The 20,786-nt window shown below is 42.9% G+C and overlaps 4 protein-coding genes across 5 annotated transcripts in view; 1 reads left to right on the forward strand and 3 right to left on the reverse strand.

Annotated features, from left to right (window-relative positions):
• frmd4a (FERM domain containing 4A) overlaps positions 1-2,999 on the forward strand; it is a 55,332-nt gene extending 52,333 nt beyond the window's left edge. The window contains exons 22-24 of the mRNA XM_083973152.1: positions 83-675; positions 1,638-1,740; positions 2,834-2,999. Coding sequence (XP_083829278.1) covers positions 83-675; positions 1,638-1,740; positions 2,834-2,936 — 799 coding nt within the window. The 3' untranslated portion in view covers positions 2,937-2,999. The remainder of the gene's footprint in view (positions 1-82; positions 676-1,637; positions 1,741-2,833) is intronic.
• A 5,504-nt stretch (positions 3,000-8,503) lies between these two features.
• Positions 8,504-9,890, reverse strand: tmem253 (transmembrane protein 253). The gene is made up of 7 exons (XM_083973733.1): positions 9,788-9,890; positions 9,509-9,673; positions 9,316-9,426; positions 9,177-9,233; positions 8,981-9,091; positions 8,748-8,894; positions 8,504-8,602 (listed from the first exon to the last, which is right to left on the reverse strand). Exons 2-7 carry the CDS (start codon positions 9,671-9,673, stop codon positions 8,549-8,551), a joined length of 645 nt encoding a protein of 214 aa, XP_083829859.1. The 5' UTR covers positions 9,788-9,890; the 3' UTR covers positions 8,504-8,548.
• A 934-nt stretch (positions 9,891-10,824) lies between these two features.
• LOC310987336 (B-cadherin) lies at positions 10,825-15,042 on the reverse strand (the record flags this gene model as incomplete). The annotated part of the gene is made up of 14 exons (XM_083973533.1): positions 10,825-11,073; positions 11,173-11,316; positions 12,096-12,229; positions 12,321-12,545; positions 12,649-12,873; positions 12,970-13,112; positions 13,219-13,463; positions 13,556-13,741; positions 13,831-13,959; positions 14,050-14,222; positions 14,313-14,454; positions 14,551-14,706; positions 14,805-14,930; positions 15,025-15,042. The coding sequence occupies 14 exons, from the start codon at positions 15,040-15,042 to the stop codon at positions 10,825-10,827; spliced, it is 2,295 nt and encodes a 764-aa protein (XP_083829659.1).
• A 1,749-nt stretch (positions 15,043-16,791) lies between these two features.
• On the reverse strand, positions 16,792-20,116 carry pdp2 (putative pyruvate dehydrogenase phosphatase isoenzyme 2). Of its 2 annotated transcripts, none has more exons than XM_083972993.1 (9): positions 20,043-20,116; positions 19,448-19,574; positions 19,141-19,323; positions 18,885-19,004; positions 18,508-18,794; positions 18,307-18,412; positions 17,991-18,227; positions 17,607-17,906; positions 16,792-17,493 (listed from the first exon to the last, which is right to left on the reverse strand). In XM_083972993.1, exons 2-9 carry the CDS (start codon positions 19,520-19,522, stop codon positions 17,218-17,220), a joined length of 1,584 nt encoding a protein of 527 aa, XP_083829119.1. In that variant the 5' UTR covers positions 19,523-19,574; positions 20,043-20,116; the 3' UTR covers positions 16,792-17,217. The 2 variants fall into 2 exon arrangements, with proteins under 2 accessions (XP_083829119.1, XP_083829120.1); XM_083972994.1 differs by lacking the exon at positions 20,043-20,116 and adding an exon at positions 19,980-20,034.
• Positions 20,117-20,786: the final 670 nt, after the last annotated feature.

A 20,786-nucleotide genomic window follows, 5' to 3' on the forward strand; every position in this document is an offset into this window, starting at 1 on the left:
GTTCTTTCCTTTGTACAATACATATTTCAAGAAATAAAACGTTCTGTGAGATTTACATTGTCGGCTTATGTTCTCCATCCAGGTCTGCTGGACACCTGGGTTCCTCTAACTCCGGCTCCATGCCAAACCTGGCAGCTAAGAACGGCTCTGGAGGAAGCACAGGCGGAGGAGGGATGGGAGGGGGACACCATGGAGTCTACCTCCACAGCCAGAGCCAGCCCTCTTCCCAGTATCGTATCAAGGAGTACCCGCTGTACGTGGAGGGCAGCCCCAACCCCGTGGTGGTGCGCAGCCTGGAGAGCGATCAAGAGGGCCACTACAGCGTGAAGGCCCAGTTCAAGACCTCCAGCTCCTACACGGCCGGGGGACTGTACAAGGAGGCCTGGGGGGGAGAGGAGGGAGGAGAGGGGAGCGGCCGACTCACTCCATCACGCTCTCAGATCGTACGGACTCCGTCATTGGGGCGAGAGGGTGGTGGTGGAGGAGGAGGAGGAGGAGGGGGGAGGGCAGCAGTGTCTGAAGAACTGCGATGTTGGTACCAGAGGTCCTCAGGGAGCCTGAAGGAGAGGAGTCACTCACATTCGGGGTCCACTTCCTCCGAGACAGGGTCACAGCAAGGCACTCTGGGACACGGACGAGGGAGTAGAGTAGGGACACTCGTCAAGGGCTCACCAGGTGGGTCACCTTTATTTATTTATTTACACTTTGTGTGTTTTAGATAAACGTTTCCCTTTATTTAGTTTATTTAGAGGTTCCAACAATAAATCTCCATTTTAGTAAATATTGCCATATGTGAGGCTCAAATTTAAAGCCTTCACATTATGAGATTAAGAGCAAATATACAGGGGGTAGGAAGAATAACACCTACTGCTCCGTGTGAGGCTTGAACTCACAGCCATCAAATTACAAAACTGACAAGCTGCCTACTGTGTCAACAAGGTTTATCTGTGCACTGACAGATTTGTGCTGATGACTTCAACTAGCTGAGTAATTAAATGTAGTACCATTTTGAAATACCAAGAGACAAGCTGAGTCCAAAAGTCCACATCTTCTGCTTGATGAGAGCCTCGTGAACTTTGGTCACATCAAACTGCAGATTCTCTGCCTGTGGTTTGACCTCAGCTTTTCATACAGTTTTCTGTCGCCAGAACAAATCACAAACTGCATTTACACACCAAAGATAAACAAAATGAGGTCTTTGAAAATACATATGGCACAGTTGGAGTACAATCTATAAATTGTGCATGGGTCACATGGGAGTGAGTTGTGTTAGCTGTATTGATCTATGGCAAAACAACACAGCACAGCTGTTTTATGCGGCCAGATGAAGTGTAAAAACAAAAACACACTGCCCCGTGTGAGGCTCGAACTCACGACCTTCAGATTATGAGACTGACGCGCTGCCTACTGCGCCAACGAGGCTGTGTCTGTGTGTGACCCCTGAGCTGAACTGTGGTGACATAGAGGACACCTCCCCCAACACCATTTGTGACACCGTTGAAATTCCTCTGTCACTCACCTCACTATAGCCTCTCTTGTGCGTCTGTTGTCCCCGTCTGTATGTAAACGCATGTCCTTTGTCTGTCTCACGCTGCATGTGTCGTATCAGCGTCACTAACTGTCCGTTTTTCCCGTAGCTGCATCCCCTCACAGCCAGAGGAGTATGACGCCCTCCAGTGAACATGCAGCCACACCCACACCCCCTTGTAGCCCACAGCACATCCTCAACTGGCAGAGCGGGTAAGAGACACACCAGCGCACACATGAAGCGGCTCAAACAGGGTGACAAGATGTTTAAAGATATGACTTTTATCTTAATACTTAGGATGAACTATATCTTGCCCTCTGAGCTTCTTTCTCGCCTTCTTTGTCCAAACCTGACTTGATCGTCCTCACAAGCTTTCACTGTCTGTTGTATCTGTGTAAGCGGATGTCGTTTTTCACTGTGGTTTACGGGGTTAACATCTTTTCTCTTAACAACTTCTCCTGCCTTGTCGTCCAGTTTGGCTGTTTGTGTCATGGTTTCACTCACTGCATCGTTGTTTCTTCACTCTTTACCTTCCAACCTCTGGGTGTCTCTACCTTATGAAGCGTTTTTTTCTATTACCTAATATTGTCATTTCTTTCCCGTCTCTCTCTCTGTCTATACTAACCCTCCTTTACTTGTGTGTGTGTCCTCTCTCCTGGTTTAGAGGCACAGCAGACAGCTCTCCTACTGAGGACGTCTGTCAGTCTCCCCCTCAGCCCAGCTCTGATGCATAGAGGTACTGTCTGTGGTCTCAGCCTCCCACTGGTCTAAAGCTACAGTGTAGTGTTGGGAAAACACAGCAGCAGCATAAGCAGAAATTGCAACAACAACAAAAAAAAACTAATAATAATCTTGAAAGAAAAATTTAGCAATAGCAATAAAAAGTGATCGAAATACCACACAGTCAGATGTTCAGAGACATGTGACCATACACACCCCTGAAAGTCATATCATGACCTATATCAATAACTGTGGGGGGGCTGACAATGAGGAGGTTTCACAGCTTCTTGCTCTTTGACGGTGGAGGTATGTGTGTCAGGTACTCCTTCCCTGGCTGTATCTGTATCTGATCTCTGCATGTGCTCTGCTCCCTGCTCTGACAATGTGGCTCATTCACCACAGGGTTTACTAATAGAAATACTTAACCATGCGCTGTGTGTGTTGTAACAGAGAACGTTGTGTAACAGAAAACTTAGAAGCAGATGAACACTAGAAATCATATGTTTTGAATGTTTGATTGCTTCACCTCTTGAAAATGGAGGCTACTGTTGGTGGAAAGTCAATGTGGTCTCTGTTCCTCTGCAGGTCTTTCAGTGACAGCTGTTTTCTCAGCAGCCCCCTGTGTTCAGAGCTGGCAGATGTGCAGTGGTACGGACACGACAAGGCCAAACCTGGAACCCTGGTCTGAGACCTTCCTTTAGGGGGCCAGAGAAGTACCGTTGCCCTCTCCTACTGCCTCTCAACTGTCCCTCACTGCTACCCATCGACAACCAACAACCTCATCCTTAAAGCCCTACAAAAACCCTGCCCCCACCAGACTGGTGGACTGGACATGAGCCTTCCTCCTCCTCCTCCTCCTCCTCCTCCTCCTCCTCCTCCTCCTCCTCCTCCTCCTCCTCCTCCTCCTCCTCCTCCTCCTCCTCCTCCTCCTCCCTGCATCCTGCCCCTCTTCCATCTCACCACCTCTTTATTATGCCCCCCTTTATCACAGCTCAGTCAGACAGGGACACGCTCACTAGGCTCTGATAAGGGCTGGTTTCACAGGACAGACTGAGCGGTATCACCTCAGCTGTTGAACTGTAGCCCTACAGCATCACAGAGCCCTTTTCTTTACTCACCCCTTCGCAGCACACAAGCAACGGGCACTTCGGGGGGAAGGAGCGATGGAGAGAGAGAGAGCACAGGAAAAAAATATCAAACACAAAACTCACACTGGCCACTTCCAGGATTGATTTCATATCTCATCTTTGGTCACCCCCTCCCCACTCAACCTTACGAACTCCAGTGCACTGCCACCCAATCAGAGGATACCTGCTGGATTTGAGCCACCAGTTTGAAACCCATTTCCAGGCCCAAACGAACTGTGTTGGATTTCATTATGCCCATCGATGTCGTTTGTCAGTCTTGTTTATTTCTCCCTGCATATTTATAAAAAAGAACATGACACAAACTTTTCCAAAAGAAAAGAAAAGAAGAAGAAGCTGGATTTACAACCATATAGATGACAAATTCAACTCCTCTCAGTTCTAACCCACACAACCAAAGACAACTGGATTGACTGATCAACACCAGGGTCCAATGAGTTGGGTCCCCCCGCCCCCACCCCATCCCACCCCCCTCCTACAGAAAAGTGACTGTCAGTCAACCGTCTAAGTGTGAATTCACAGTGACAATATCGGGATGGTTTCTGGGACTCTGTCTGGGATATTGATGAGGACTATAGCAATAACAAACATTGTACAAGTACATGAACTGGTTTGAATCTTCAGAGTGAATAGAAGCAGGCAGTTTGCCATGTTCTCTGCCTTGTGACGCTCGGAGTAAAGGATCATTAGTGCATCACAGGGAGGATGTGGAGTTGCGGTTATTGGGTTTGGCATTAATCTATGCTTTCTTCAGTGACTTCATCATTCATTTTTATTTAACGTCTTTGGTCTTTATAAGATTTCTACGTCCATAACAGTTTGTTTGGCCGCATGGTGGATTATGAACAGTGCTTGAGCCAGAGCATGGAAGACTGGGTTGAAGGGTGATGTTATTTTTAAGCATTGGCTACACACAGTCACAGTTACTGCAACTTTTCATTTAGGCTTTTCACATTTTTCATCTTCAGCCCTGAAGGTAAGACTGGACACTGTTGACACCTGTTGGCATCACTTGTGGTTTGATACTGAGCCTATTCAGTGGTAAATCTCTACGGTGACTCATCTTCTTTTTTTTCTTTTTTTATCACGAGTGTCTGTTCTTCGCCTTTGGTCTTGGTTTTACATTCACACCACGCTGTGCATCGGTCAGTCTCTTTGTAGGACTGTGTTCTCTCATCTTTCTGTCCATTGCTTCAGCAGCACAGGAGAGATCCTGACTAGACACAGATAGTCCCAATTTCACACTGGCCAGAACTCACGCTGACAGTTACAACACTTGCATTTACCGGCACACGTGAATAATAACATATTTGTGCCAAACATGTCGGTGCTTTACATTTGCACTGTATTCAGCACTGGAACGGTAACCTCCCTCAAGCTACAAACCCCTTCAAATCTCCACTGTCTATAGTTGTTCTATAAAAACAGCAACAAAGCAGAGTAGCTAGAAGACACTTCTCGTGCTCATCTATATTTTGGCGTCTGGTGGAGTTGTTAAGAAACTAGTTGTTCTTACTCACTGGTCTCAAAGCACAACATCAACAGTGTCTGAGGGCTGGAGACACCATTGGTATGTTCTCATTTTCCACCCTCAATATTGTACTGAGGAGTTGGATCAAAGTGCATAAGAAGTAACTAGAAAAGCTGGAATCATAGATCAGACATTAATTGTGTTTTTTTTTTTTTTTTTACAGTAGGCTATATCATTAATGAATTAATAGTTATTACCCCACTGTCAGGGCAGAAGAGAAAGCCATAACCAGAACTGAAAAAAAATCAACTCCCTCTGAGATGAGAGTGAGAATTATTCACACATCCCAGTCAACAATCAAATATTCAGAACAGGGTTAGAAAAGCACATCTGGTTTTGTACAAAGGAAGTAGAACTTTGCATGTTGTTGCTGTCTCTGAATCAGTTCCCTCATCATGACCTTGTAAAATGTTTATGTTGAAGAATGACGCTTACCATTGTTTCACTGTTGCACAAAATCTGAACCAATCAGATGTTGATTTTATTAAGATTATGACAGATTGTACATCTCAGTGTCAGAGAGAAGTGGACGTGTTTTGTGTTTTTCAGGCTCATTGCACCATTATGTCTGGATAAACTGTGTATCATGCTGTAACGCATGGGCAGAATGGTACGTATGCTACCCTGTCCCTCACGGTAGTGTTTCCTTTATGCACTGACGTCAGTTGTTGTAATCTGTCACTTTCTAGACTGTTTTCATAAGAAGGGTTTAGCCCACTCCCATGCACCTCGTGTATGGCTGGCCCCCGCCCCAAGATTTACCCATCCATGCCTGGTCAAATCTGACAAGTCTTTACCCAAGCTTCGAACCAGCATTCACCACACAGTTATCATCTTTAGTGTATTCAAGTTTGACCCATCGTTTTCTCACTCAAAGTCTGCGCAATCCCACGCATGCCATGAAGCTCCAGTGATGAATGAAAACTCCTCTAAGACATCCAGCGTGCCATTTCTATATGCTAACATTAGCAGGTCTTGCTCCGTAGTGTTGCCCCACCACTCCCAGACAGTCCTGTTTTTGCCCCTGTGGTAATCTCTGACCCCTGAGCCCAATGTGATTTAAAGTGTGACCTCCCCTCCTTCTGTAGTTCCAAACACACCATATTTTCTGTGCTTCATAGAGATGTTTGAGGTTTTTTATAATACTCCAAGAGAAATGAACTAACTCTTTATCAGTCTTTTCCTGTATGTACGGAGGGGCACTGTAAGGTTTTGTGGGGTTTTTAACATTCACATTCATTGTTTTAACAATGTTCCATTTTATATGAACCAGTATTGTTTTTGTTTTGTTCTTCTTTTTTTTTTTTTTTTTAGTTCTGACATCGTAACAACCCTTCAGGTGCTACAAATGACCAGTTACTGCTTTGTCACGTAGGATCTAGACATCTCTTCATTGTTATCAATAGATTCAATACCAGTTGTGCAAAACGAAGCTTATTTTAACAAACAGTTTAATAGTAGATCACTACCCCTACCAGACAATAGAGCATGTAACTTGATTTTATCAGTTCTGTTCAACTGTAACATTAAAAGTGTTGTAGAAAAAAATGTGGAATTGATAAGAAAAAAAAACTGAATTCCACAGTTAATTTATTCTTTTTTCTATTAAAAATTTGTATAGTAACTTTACATTTTTCAAAACTGTGTTGTTGGACATTGATGATGACTTTTCAAGATGAGAAGCCGTGGTGGTTCTTGAGAGTAAGAAAAATAAATTATTGATGAATGTTCTCAAGACTATGCCTTTGTCTGTTTTTTTTTCCCCCTCTTCTAATAGTGAAAAAACAAAAAGCAAACATGAAGTTATTTAGTTCCCTGGCTTCCAGGTTATTAAGCTGAAAGGTCAGAGTGTCAGTGAGACTAATCAAAGGGAATCTCCACATGTAGTCACTGCTTCCTCTCCTCCGGACACACTCACTCTGTTGTCATCACATCCAGGCCTCGCTCACTTCCCTCTCACACTCTGGCCCTCGAAGAGCAGGAGAAGGAGGATTTCCTGTAGAGTCAAAGGGAAGATCCACTCCAAAGATAACAGATATTACTCATCACCCTACAGCGGACCACAAGACTAAACAGCTGCACATTAGACATCTAGGCTTTCATTTTTTCTCCACACATTTAGCCGTTTCTGATTTGCAAACCACTGTGTCACATGGTCTGGCTGTTAACTCGGATCACAAAGAACAATCCCTCTTTGTCTAAATGCAACATGGAACCGTTCAAGCGCACTGGCAGGAGATGCAGACATCTGAACAAATGGATTGTGTACAACTTTTACATGTACACATCTTCAAACACAAGCAGCACGGATAGTGAACACACTCAAAACAGTAGTTTTGATGCTGTACCACATAGAAACGTGGTTTCTACCAAAGGAATCAATTGTCAGTTTCTTTGAGGACACCAAACCTCATCATCCTGCTTTGTTTTAGTCTCCTTCTGTGTCCATTTACTAATGAATCCCATGTTACTCTTTGTACTCGGTGTGTTCCCATAGCAGCTCTCTCAACCAGGCTACAGCTGGAAGCTGTTAGCCAGACATGCCGTGAGAAACTAGCTGCTCTGTGATTTTTTTCACTCACACAAGTCGATTAGAATGTGTGTGTGTGCTCTACAATAGTAGTGCATGAGTACTTGCTTTATATATTCAATGAAATTCTCCATCCGTTAAATACTCACACGACAACGTTGACTCTGTACGCTTTGAAATCCATCTTTGTGAGGAGCAGAATGATAGTGGGTTTTTGTTGTTAGTTCTCTTTAAAGGGCTTTAACCTGGTTTTATGATATAAGATAGAATCAGGTTCAGTCTTATACGAACAGTAGTGTAAGATGTATTTACAGTCTGTCTTGGTTCAATAACAGTGTGCTCTGGATCAGTTCAAAACATGAAGAACTCCTTAGAGTGAATTACAGAATCTACATCTTCAACAGACCACACTGTCTCCTCAGGCACCAACAAGGTCTTAAATAAAACAATTTCACCTTCTGTTTTTATGATAAACACCAGAAAGAGGTCTGTGTATCAAACTGGACCTCGACATGAAAAACCTCTGGTAATGCTGCCCTCTAGTGTTGACCACAGAGTAGCATCTTTGAAAATTAGAAAAACTGGGGAACAAGAGGAGGAAACTGTAACAGCTGTTCAATTATGAGATACCTTTGTTTATCACCAAATCTACACAGAGATTTATTATGGGCCTACAAATAATAGGCTGACAAGAGTTAAACCCGTAAACTTTATTAGCAAATTCTAGTTTATTAAGTCATTGTGATACTTAATATGCACTTCTATCCATTGCATGCTGTTTATTTTCTTAGCTTTTGAATTTGTTGAAGTAATTCTTCATAGTTTACTGTACATTTCAAGTTTTTGAGAAGGAGAAGTGATACTATAAGTCATCAGAACAGTGCATGATATTATTTCCTCACATCTTAACCCAGAAGTGCACAAAAAATGCATAAACATTTGTCCCAGGTCAACAACAACAGTAACACATTTACAAAAGCTCTTCAAGCTGGAGTGAATCTATACAGCAGTGTGAATATCCCCGTCCCAGTGAGCAAGTGGGATTGATACATTTACAGTAAATCTTAAAAAAAAAAGAGAGAAAGGATTATAGATTACAGATTATATTCCACTTGTTCCAGTAGAGGTCCATTGGTTTCATCTGGCTCCTGCCCAAAAAAGAGAGGAGAACAATAAAAATCAAAAATCAGATTTAGTCAAACAGTATTACTGACTAGTCAAGAACTGGGAATGACCATAGGCCCAAAGTTAATGGTGAATCAGTCTCTCTATATACAATCCTGCTGCATTTACCTGTGAGAGGCGGCTGTAGGTCTGAGGGTGGGGAGGACTGTAGCGACGCAGGCCTCTCCACGACAGGAGAAGTATATAAATAGACGCCAGAAAACACAGGACTGAAAACGTTATGGAGCTTCCCCTCGCAACATACGAGCCAGCGCGCTGATGAGGGACAAAACAGAATGATTTAACAGGATTTCTAAATTATAAATGAATATAAAAAGCATCCAAAGTATTTTGATAATTACCTGCTGGCTTGTTTTGAGTGCAGCAGGTTCTGCAAACACGAGACTGTTGGCCAGGACAGCAGAGAACCCAAGCAGCAGAGTAAAGGCGTTCAGACCCATAAGAGTGATGATCTGTTTGTTATTGGGACAGAATCAAGTGAATCAGTCGATAATAAGAGCAGAGAGCGATGTAAAAAATATGAAACAAAGCATTTACCTTTATTTTATTAGCTTTCCTCCGAACCTCCAGTCCCAGACAACCAGCAGCCACATACTGGAACAACACAAACAGTTATGAGCCATGACAGCTGTAAGTTTCTGTTTCTGTCTGCAAGATCTTCACTGAGTGGACTCACGAAGAGGCTTGACCACACGGGCGTCATCATAGAGACTGAGCAGTTGTAACTCACACATGCATGGGTGACTGTGCTTAGTATACAAGCTACAGCGCTGATAACCTGCACCACCTGAGGGGAGACACACACAGGACATGAAGCAGGGAGACTGTTTTAAAACGTGATATGAATCTATATGAGTATAGCATCTCACCCCTGCAACTAAGAGTCTGGAGTTGACCACAGTCCCGAACCAACGATGGATCCTGGCGTTGTCCAGCTCCACATGGACATTGGCATCCTGGGTCTGTGGGCGGGTCGAGGGTCTATCCTTAAAAAAGACATGGTACAGCCCCTCCTGAAACATGTTCTGTGTCATCTGAAAAAATGGAGGAAAACACAATGTATATTGAAAACGCCCCAACACATGTATCATTTCAACACACTAGTAGATCAGGTTTCACACTTAATTTCAGCTTAGGTGACCACTTACCTTTCCCAAATGTTGTAAGGCTTTTACTTGTTTCTCCACATGCCTTTGTGTGAGCAGGGAACGTCATTTAACTAAAATAAGAAACATTTAGACTGATCTTTTTCTCTAACTGCTGCTGTCACTCTACGGTGTCGTACAGTAAATCCAGAGGGTCAATGTTCACTTGAGTTAGGTGACAGTGACTCATGGTTAAAGTTCACCCCAGAGGAAGCAGTCCGAGGAGGTGACGAAAGAGCTTATCACCTCAACAAAGTTTACAGCTGTATATTTTGTGATTCACAGATTAATACAAGACTCATATTCATATAGGACAGGGGAAAATCCATACTTGTTTATATGTTATTTTACAAATAAAAACAACATTTTATTTGTGATGGACAAAGGCAGGATAAAATGTTACAGTATGACAATTAGCTTTCACTGTGACCACAGTGCAAGGCAGTAACAGTGTCTCATACACACAGGAGCAAGAGACATTGATCGTATAGATAATATTACCCCCAGGGAAAGATAAACATAAAAACATGTAACAAATAAAAACAAATAACTGAGCGTTGATGAATAAAAGTATTTTCATTAATGCATGAGGATCTTTTCTTTGAGAGATAATTTAAGTTGTTGACAACCCAGGACTTCATTATTATACTTGTATTTTAGTTCATGTCTTGGTGCTGTTGCTGCATAACTACGAGCTCTAACTCAGCCTGTCAGATATTGACCATTTTTACGTTTACTTGAATCACTTCGGAAAAATCCATAAGTTAGAAATACAGTAGCAATCATTTGTAAAGCTGTTACCCACATAGTAAATGTGGTTTACTTTAATTTGTGGAGTGAAGTTTTGGGGCGAAACAAATCCCTGCAATGACATAGGCCTAGTGAAATAAAACAAACCAGGGAAGCCAAGAGTTGCATGAAATGACCATATGCATCTTCTGTCTCAGAGCACAGCCGAGTCTGGAAAAAAGCCACATTGGGCGACAGAGAAAGGTCACTGTGCTGCCAAGGGCCGAGGGCTTTAAATAAACATGAGCCTGTCAGACCCATTCTGTTTTTCCTGGCAGTGTTTCTGTGTCGTCCTCCTCTACCCCACCTGTGTACAGGTCAGCTAACCTGCCGAACCGTGGCCCCCACTGAGTCAGGCTCTGATAGCAGTGCTCCTCGTCTGGCTCTGACGAGTTGATGGAACTGAGTGAATCTGCGTCAGAGCCAACACCTTCATAGTCGAACACCAGGAGAGAGTCATAAGGCGGAGCTGTGGGGTCATTGTCTGCAGCGTGGATGTTCTACAGGGACAGACAGAACTCAATTCAATAAACATTGCACATATTCAAACTCTGACATTCATACTGTCCTAGCAAACAAACTATAAAACCTCCACTCACGTCTTTAATAAATTCGCCAATCTCCTCATTGGCTTGGAGCTGTAGGCGATAGCGTGGGGCCTTCTGGACAACAGGAAGTACATCAGTGCAGAGGACATCAGGCCGGGTGTCCAGCCCTCTGTGAAGCTGGCTCAGGTCAAACTCCTGAAGAAACATGAATCAGTTACCAATATCTCCCTGAAGATTTTCTGACATAAGCCACAGAGCGGAGCTGCAAACTGTTGTGCAACTCAGGGCTTAGGTTTGTGAGGCGACCATGTCCTGTTTGTCCTGTCTTCCTATGCATCACTCTCCTAATCGATCCAGCTAACATTTGTCACATAACTACACTGCCCGCCTCAATTTGTCCTTGTTGCTTTCAGCCTGTTTCACTACCTACATTGTCTACTTTAGTTTTTATGACTCTTTTTAATGGCGCTTTTGACCTTTTGTGGCCTTTAAAACTGTTTCCTGAGCCTGCCTATTTCTCTCTTGATGATGTTAACAAGTAGGTCATTTTAACCTCTACTAACTCTTTACTATGTTCCTAACCAATATGGCCTCTTTTTAAGGCTACAATAAAGACTTTATTAGGTACAAGTAGTCTAGGTCAAAATAATTTAATTGCAAAGAAAAAAGGGATTATCCGCACACTGGATTAAAGCTCCCATTTATTGGATAGCCTACTTGCTTGCAACGTTTCGAAACGTATCCTGACTGTCCGGCCTAAAATAGGCATTGGATGTGCGCACAACCACCCTGTTTTTCTCAAAATAATTTACACTTCACTTTGGGACAGAAAAAAGATGCAAGATGTGACAAAACAAATCCTGTGGTAACAGTTACATTAAAGACAACATCCTGAAAACAGTAAGTAAAAGGTAGAAAAGAAGAGCAAATGGTGTCGTGAATCTCTTTTCTTTTCTCTTTCCTCTTGCTCCTACCTTGTCTTCTTCACCTCCTCCCTCCTCATCATAGTCAAAGATGTTGTCTCTGGGTATGTCTTCCAGAAGAGGGACAGCCTTTTCTGAGCTCCTCGTACTCCTCCTCAACAACAGCAGCAGAAGCAGAAGCAACACTGTGTTCAAAAAGAAAGACAAATCTGAGTAAGTAAAGTGAATCATAACAAACGCAGGACATAGTGTGAAGAAGAAGGACCTGCTACATACACAGAAGACCAAAAATTGCTCCCAGAACTGATGTGGCAATAGAGGATACGTGCAGACGAGGGGATGGATGTGACACGACGCAGGTGGAAACGGCCCCGTGACATTCACACACCTCCACTTCCAGTGTGCTGTCTTGGTAGAGTGTGCCAGAATCATAGATGCGCATGAGCACATAATAGTTCCCAGGTGACAACTCACGTTTTGGGGCCAGGACTGCAACATCACCTACAATGGTCAGCAGAAGATGAGAGAATTGACACCACAGCAGTCAAATTACAGCTTCTACATCTTGTCAGTGGGTTTGTATTGTGTTAGTAATCTGTCTTACTTGTGGAGTTGGTGGTAACAGTCCAGTTGATTGCGTGCTCTCCTTGAAGCACCACATGAAATGGTCCAGAATAATCTGGTCCGTCTCTGTCCACTATGTCCAGAAGGACATGAACAGGGTCTTTGTTGCATATGCTGGCTTTTCTCTGCTTGATCACGGGACGATGATCATTCACATCCAAAAGCGTCACGACCAGAGTGCCTGTCCCTGTCGCTGGGAAAGTATCTGGAAGAATGAAAACATAGGGATTCTGGGTTATTGTTCAGTCAGGATTAAGAATTAGATTAATTTATGAGAGGATTGTTAGAACAAAAGTCTAACCGTTGTCATAAGACAGAATTAGGACCGTGTATTTGCTATCTTTGACGTAGTGTGATTCTCTGTCCATACTGTATCTAACTTTGACTAATCCTGAGTCTCCATCAATACTCAGCCACCTTGCAGAGTCGTTGTATAGTTTATATCTGAAAACAAGAGAGACAACCAGATTTAGAACTAAAACAGAACAACGTACATGCATGTCAACACCTACAGACGTGCGTCGACAGGTGACAAGACGTTTTCCATTACCTAACAGACTGTTTCCTTGCAGTGTCTGGATCCTTGGCTCTGATGTGGACAACAGCTGCCCCAATTTTGAAGTCCTCTGGGATTGTCTCTTGTATCTTTGCTGGGCTGAAGATAGGAGGCTCGTTCTGGTCTTCCACTGTCACGGTGACTGTGGCTGTTGAGGTGAGAACCGGCTCTGAGAACGGCACCTCGTTTGTTACCACTACCAGCAGAGTGAAGATGGGACTGCTCTCAAAATCCAGCTCCTTGGAGATTGTGGAAAACAGGAGAAGAAAATATAATGTACTCCTGACAATGAGTAAAGACGACAAAGTAAAGTGGACTGACGTCTACTGACCTTGGCTGTGGTGATGATTCCCTCCATTTTATTGGGGCCCGTGGTGACGCTGAACTCTCCCCCACTGTTGCCTTTGATTATCGAATATTTAGTGTTGGCATTTGGAGATCCTAACTCATCCTTGTCCATGACGGTTAGCCTTATTACCTCAACTCCAATCTCATTCTCAGGGACCGATGTGGATAACTGGGAGAGAGCAAGACAAACATGTTAAATGTAGCTAAAGATCAAACTCATTTATGCTTATTTTAAGTATTTGGGCTTTTTCAACTCACCGATGTGCTAGAAAATTGCGGAGCATTGTCGTTGCTGTCAGTGATGCTGATGATAACAGTGCAGGAGGTCGTCAGCCCATCCCCCTCCATGTCAGCAGCTTCAATCGTCAGCTGGTACTCTGGGTGAGTCTGACATAGGGAATTGGAATGGAATGGAAATTAGATGTGACAGAATCTTGGGAGGGGGAGAGTGGTGTTTACACTGTATCATAACTTTACCTCTCTGTCCAGTCCGCCTGCTGCCACACTGATCATCCCACTCACTGGGTTTATGCTAAAGATGTTGTTTTTGGGCATTTGAGGAATCTGACTCTTCATCTGATATCTAATTATTGCATTGTTTGTGCGTGCATCATCTTTATCCACTGCTGTAACCATTATGACAGGGTCACCTGTAGACAACAAAACAAAAGGGACTTTAGATTCAGATTGCTGGAGGTCATGTGAACTTTAGAGGATCCAGATTTTTATTTTTTTCTCACCAACTTCAGAGCTTTCGGGGACTCTGCCGTAGAAAGAGGTCTGAGTGAACTGTGGAGCGTTGTCGTTCTGGTCAATGACGTTGATGATGAGCTCCATTGGATCCTCGACCTTATTGCCCTCATTCATCGCATGGGCAAACAGCTGTAACACACACACCACACAGTTTCTAATAACAGAACTTGTGCATAAGGATTGAGACATACTGTAATTGAGATTGAGGTTATACTGTTAGCTCACGGTGTAATTGGCTGTCTTCTCCCTGTCCAGTGGCTGTGTCACATACAGCACCCCAGACCTCCGATCCACAGTGAACACATTCTCGGGGGGCTCATCAGCACCTGGTCCAGAGATCCTGTAGGTTATGGCCACCCTTTGCGCATTGCTGGACTTAATCTAAAGTGCAACAATAAAGTTATTTTAGTCAAGACAGCTGTAACGCAAATGAAAATGCATTAATAACTATTAAATCCATTCATTAATCCTGTATTTACCGTCACCATATATTTGGGGTATGGACCCCGGTCATTTTCTGGAAAGTTAATTGGTGGAATAACCCACTCCCTCTTCATGCGTCTCAAACCACCAGACACATGTGGGAAGTGAATGGTGGACACCTGCTGAAGGTTCAGGTCAGAGAGTCAGGATGTTTAGTCAAACATTTGTCTGTAATTTAATAAAATCATTTTAAGATTACAAAACCTATAAATTTACCTCAGGATTCGTGTTCATTGTGTTTCCTTTATCAGAGCAGTTGTTTCTATTGTTGAAGCACCGTGGTTGGGTCCACGTCACAGCCAGAGTGAACAAACACTGAGGAGTAAACATTATCCTATGACATTTGTTCAATATGAACATTTGAGCATTGTTTTTTTTTTTTTTTTTTACACTAATACTAATGATGATGTAATGGGTGTGCAATACTATTCAGGTGTAGAAAGATGTAAATATTCAATGTTCCTGATCATTCAAAATAAAATGTAAATAAATCTAAACATCTAGTGGATAAAACATGAAAATTAATTAACATATTAAAAAAAAATACTCAATTGAGCTGAACAGTAAAAATCTACAGGTTTCTGACTGCCAAAGGACATTTACCACTGACAAGAGCACACACACACGCACACACACAATCACCTTAGCATTTCTGTGTCAAAACACTCACGTGGACTTGGCAGAGTGAAAATAGCACCCTCAAAGCTGAGCTGTTCCCCATCATCTGCTTCACACGGACCTGTCCTCCACTGTCAGACGGACTGATCCTCTGGACTGGATGTGCTGCTTTGTTCCAGTGGACTGCCAAGTTTCTGACATTTACTAACTCTCCTTTTTTGACAGGTTTTCACCTTCAAAGTTGACTCCTTCAAATTAATTATTTCTTTTCCAGAGACATGGACTGTCATCTATTCTTTAAACTGCCTGTGGCAACAGCGATGGTGTTTACTCCTACTTTGCTTTACTCCCCCCGATGCTGCAGTTGTCTGATTTTTATCTGCGAGGGGCTGGTGAAAAACAAGGAAGCTAAAGGTGACCTCAGGCACCTTCACACATGCAGGTGTGTGTGTTTATGCAGGTAACGATTCCAGTTCTTGACTTCTGAAAAATGGTGATGTTTCCATAACATGGATTTACAACCTATAAAAATTCTAAATTAGGAGTTACAGAGGAGGAACTACAGAACATACAGTATACGTTACTTAAGGCATGCATTAAAATATATCCCCTCACTCTGATTTTGGCAGGATAATGGGGTCACTGGGGCTGAACTTTTTCTCAGTTGACAGAATACACATGTTTACACAACAGTGGAGGATCAGGTTGTCGACTCTCAGCAACGAATACATTAGCGGATTATTTTGAAAACTTGGTTTCCCACACATCTTTATGCATCAAATTCTCTGCATTGTTCAAAATGTAAGTTGGCCTTAAATTTCATTACTTTTGTAATTCAAATGTCTCTTTGATTAGTGAGTGAGAGAACTTAAATTCAACTGATAATCACATTTAAGACAGTACATTTATATAAAACTTATAGGATTGGTGGCTTCTGCACAAGCTGAAGTTAAACTGTTGCTGGCTTGGTGAATAAATGGTGTAATAATGGAATAAAATGAAAAGTGAAGAAGATTGCAAACTAGCGTGACCAGTGAAAATGAAAATGCCTGTGTAAGGTGTAACTTTTAGAAATAAATCTCTTCACTCTCCTGGTATGCAGGCAGGGGCTGGGGTTGGAGGGGCCTGGCTTGTCCTGGACAAAGCAGGTAAGTAAAAAAAGGTTGGGAAACACTGCCTTAGAAGACATTTTAAAAGAAGCAACAATATATCAATACCATTAAGCAAAAAATGACTGCATTATCTGGAATGACAAAAACAATTACTAACCAAATCAAATTTATTAAGATAATTCAACATTTTTGTCTATCTGTACACTTAGATGCAAAAAGTGAGAAGAAGAAAAATAAAACGGCAGATGAGTAGAACATATAGTGGAAGTGCTTTCACAGCAATCCCAAATAAACAAAAACTTCACAGTTTACAGAGAGTTAATAGGGAAGATGGATTGTCTAAGTCAAACTAAGACAAACAGACACAAAATACAGACACAGAACAAAGTGAGTATGTGCATTACTCTGCAGCTCCGTACTTTCTTCCCTCCTCTTTTGACTTGAAACTTAAAAATACACTGATGGACCAAATGTTTTTTCTGCACAGACAAGAGTATTTTGACCTGATGAATGCTGCAAATATGAATGTAACCATAAGTTAAACCTATAGAATAATGATTTTAGAAAAAGCTGTCTTCAATTTTAATACCTAGAAATCAATTTATCTAACAGGTTGTAACGATTACCTCTTGTATCCCCAATTTATATATCTGTCCAGCGCTGTATATAAAACAATCCGTTAGCTGTGGTGATTTCTGGCCAGGTCAGAGTTCAGATACACCACAGTAGCTGTGATATCGTCCCTGTACATTCGAGCCAAGTCCTCCGGCAGAGCGAGCATAGAGGCCAGTCTCTCCTGACACAGTTCTCCATACTCCCCTGTGCCGAGAGCATGTCTGATGAGGTGTGTGGCACCATTGGTGTCGAGGGCAGGGGAGGCACGGGCCTGACGCTTCAGTAAGAGTTCATGCATCTGACCCAGTTTCAGCTGCCTCTCGGATGGAGAAACTGGAGCCTGAAAAATAGAGAAGGTGGTTGGAAACCATTTTTGCAGGATCCGTTTACAGGATGAAAACACAAAAAACATAAAGACATGAAAATTGTGTCACTGTGACTCCGTCCACAAACCTGTAGGTGGATCCCACTCAGGTGCTCTCCAACCAGTCGTACAGCCTCCTCACTACTTAGTTCGTCCCACAGCCCGTCGGTGCCAAGGATCAGGAAGTGGTCCTGAGGTCTGAGCTTGTGATAGGTTATCTCAGGTGTCACGTCCAAGTAGGGTGGAGTCAGGTAATTAGGTGGAGTGTACTGGTACAAGTTGAGAGAGTCCAGATCCACTCCCGATTCCAGCCCGGCTAAAATGCTCTGCTGCAACTCACAGCTCCACTTGAATCTCACATCGCCGAACGCACGCAGGGGCATCAGAACCTGACAGATTGATAAATGTTTAGAACTAGTGATTTAAAACGTGACTTTCAACTCATAATGATCATTAAGTCAAAAACCTCTCACCCCGAGCAGTCTGTCCTCTGTGACCACTGTGTCTCTCTCTGTGGGTGGGTGCTGGGCTGTGATTCGCTCTACTTCAGCCTGGTTCTGTGAGTTATGGTCCTTGGATAAGGGTAACGCACTCCATGAACCATCCTCTTCCCGCACTCCCAATACTGCTCTGCAGTCTCCAGCATTCGCCACGTGGATCCCATTTGTGCCAATATGAGCCACGCAGGCTGTGCAACCGGCAAACGCCACCTAAACACGCGATGATGCATGTGAGTAAACATTATATAAGCTTGAACACACTGAAGAAGGAAAAGATTTAGCTCATTACTTGGATGGCTGTGCTTTTCATCAGGTCATTGGAAAGTGGGACTTGAGCCTCCAAGGATATGTCAGCATCTAGTCGTTTGAAAGCACATTCCAGAGCATCTTGAGGGCTAATAGTAAAAAGGGGGAGAGATGATAGAAGTATGTAAAAGAAAAAAACAATATCAAGCAGATGTAGAATATATTAAAATACATGCAAGTTTACCTCATGCCTTCATCGTGTTCCTCATTATCTAGTAATTCCTGCCAGAAAACTCTGAGGTGGTCAATGTAGAGAGAAGCAGATTCACGATAGTTGAAGTCTGCATGATGTTTGTACCACTTCAGGATAGGAGGAACAGGTCTTCCATGCTCCATGCACTTCTCAAGGTCCTCCAGGCTTTGCTTTTGCATCATCGCGGTGGCTATGTAATACAGCAGTCGCTCACTGACCGCCTGGGCACATGCCCAACCCCCATGGCCATCAAACACTCCAAAGAGCATGCCCTTTGTCTAGAGAAGATAGAGAGGAGTGAATTAAATTTAATGAAAGGGAGAAAGAAAAGTTGCGGAGGTGGATGTATGTGAGGAGAAGATGCATACCTGTAAGCAGGTGGCTGCGCTGCGGCGGTCTTCATTTGGAGTGTTAGCAGCTAACTGGTTACTCTCAAACTTTTTCACAGCACTCAGTCCTCTGCCATCAAACTCTGGCACACTCACAACCTGAAACAGATAATTGTGCAAAAACAATAAGCTTTTTCACCTTGCTCTGTAGCATGCTCACTGTAGCTTTTGATAGCCACTTTTTTAGAATACCATCTCATTCGAATCTAGAAACATATATCACTAACTGTCTCACCTGCTCATTAGAGCGCAGAATACTGTTGATTTGGACCCGGCTGAGTTGAAAGTCCAGGTCCTGACGAGTTGAGAGGTGTCGACCTCTTGGAGGCCAGTTTCCTGACTCTTCACCACTGGAGCACAAGTGGTCTGATCTGTAGTTACCCCAGGATGAGAAGTGACAAATATGGGCTGGTCGAGGCTGAGAAGACGAAAATACAACAAGGTGAACACACTTATTTACAACTAAGGATGATTAGGACGTGCTACACTGAATATATAACATATAATGGCCAAAGTATGAGGTCGGACAGGATGGTACAAACCTGAAAATAGGTACTGGAGGAGAGAGTGTAGCTTGAAGCTCTTTGGAGGATGCTGGCGCACACACGACCAGACATCTCTAATGCAACTCTCTCAGCAGGGTGTAGTGCAGCTTTATCACCCAGACACCTGTGTAAGCAGTGAAAGGATACCAGTTATGTTATGGTCATACCGGGGACAACTCCTGTCAAAACACTGGACAATCGAGGCACTGACGTAACTGTAACTATATAGCAAGCTAACGTAAATGTTGTGTTAACGTTACCCGGCTTCAAATTGACGCCACAATCATTGTGCTATAGCGTTAACGTACACTTGTATCGCACAGCATATCTCCTTTTATGAACTATCCGCAGTATTACTAGGCGCAACCTCTTTTATATACAGTCTATGGGTGCAACCAAATCATATAACGCTAAGCTGACCATATAAAACGTAAAGTTAGCTTGCTAGGCGGCTAGCTCCGCTAACGTTTAACATATTAGCTTCTTCCGCTATTCAAAGAACCTGTCGTTGAACTAAACGGCTTCATACCGGTCGATGTGCTATGTGTTTAATTCAGTCAATAACAACTTAATTAGTCAACTTCATACATACTTAGTAATTGCGCGAATGAATCAACGTCGATCGGCTGTCATCTGCTCCATACGTGACGTCGACGTGCCACACAGCGAACGTCTGACGCTAAGGTTGACGCATCAGAATTAGATGAGTGCGTCAAATGTAAAAAAAAAAAAAAAAAAAAAAAAAAGAGAGAGAGAGAGAGAGAGAGAGAGAGAGAGAATAATCGGAGAACAATTTAAAGAGTTTTTTTGTTTTGTTTTCTAGTTTGTAATGTAAGAATAGGGTTAAGCGGTTAAGCAGCATTAACAAGATGAGGAGTCTGTAGACAGTGTAGGAAAATCTTTTGTGACCTGCAGTGGACGGCCGAGTGCCAGTTCACATCGATTCATTCATATCATTATGTCACAACACATTACGGTAGTCTATTCTGCCCCCTGCCCAGGTGATAAATCTACAGCTACATCTTCTGCACACACATAATAATTAATATAGGCTAAACAAAACAGAAAGAAAGAAAGAAATTGAAAGCGAGAAGTAAGATTTTCACCCTTTAGAACTTTTTAATTTTCATTTAATCTATTTCTTATTCTTTTGTATATTTCTTTCTTTTAACATTTTTTGTAACATCTTCATAAAAATAACAGTTCAGGTATCAGCCGCATGAGTTCACAGGAGTGAAGTTACGAGTTTGACTGTACGTTCCAACGGGTAACCATAGGAACAGGTCGGAAACGCAGCAACACTACGTTGTTTTTTCGACCTTAAAAGAATGTTTCT

Source organism: Trachurus trachurus (assembly GCF_905171665.1).
Source record: "Trachurus trachurus genome assembly, chromosome: 6".
NCBI classification, from domain to species: domain Eukaryota; kingdom Metazoa; phylum Chordata; class Actinopteri; order Carangiformes; family Carangidae; genus Trachurus; species Trachurus trachurus.

What these genes read in the sequence shown, in the direction of transcription:
- tmem253 (XM_083973733.1), bottom strand. Translation starts at nt 9,673, where the DNA reads ATGACACAGAACATGTTTCAGGAGGGGCTGTACCATGTCTTTTTTAAG. An exon ending in CCAGACTCTTAGTTGCAGGG is followed by an intron (nt 9,427 to 9,508) that starts GTGAGATGCTAT and finishes GTCTCCCCTCAG; the next exon opens with GTGGTGCAGGTTATCAGCGC. An exon ending in CACTCAAAACAAGCCAGCAG is followed by an intron (nt 8,895 to 8,980) that starts GTAATTATCAAA and finishes GTCCCTCATCAG; the next exon opens with CGCGCTGGCTCGTATGTTGC.
- pdp2 (XM_083972993.1), bottom strand. Translation starts at nt 19,522, where the DNA reads ATGTCTGGTCGTGTGTGCGCCAGCATCCTCCAAAGAGCTTCAAGCTAC. An exon ending in TTCTGCGCTCTAATGAGCAG is followed by an intron (nt 19,005 to 19,140) that starts GTGAGACAGTTA and finishes TATCTGTTTCAG; the next exon opens with GTTGTGAGTGTGCCAGAGTT. An exon ending in GAACACGATGAAGGCATGAG is followed by an intron (nt 18,413 to 18,507) that starts GTAAACTTGCAT and finishes TTTTACTATTAG; the next exon opens with CCCTCAAGATGCTCTGGAAT.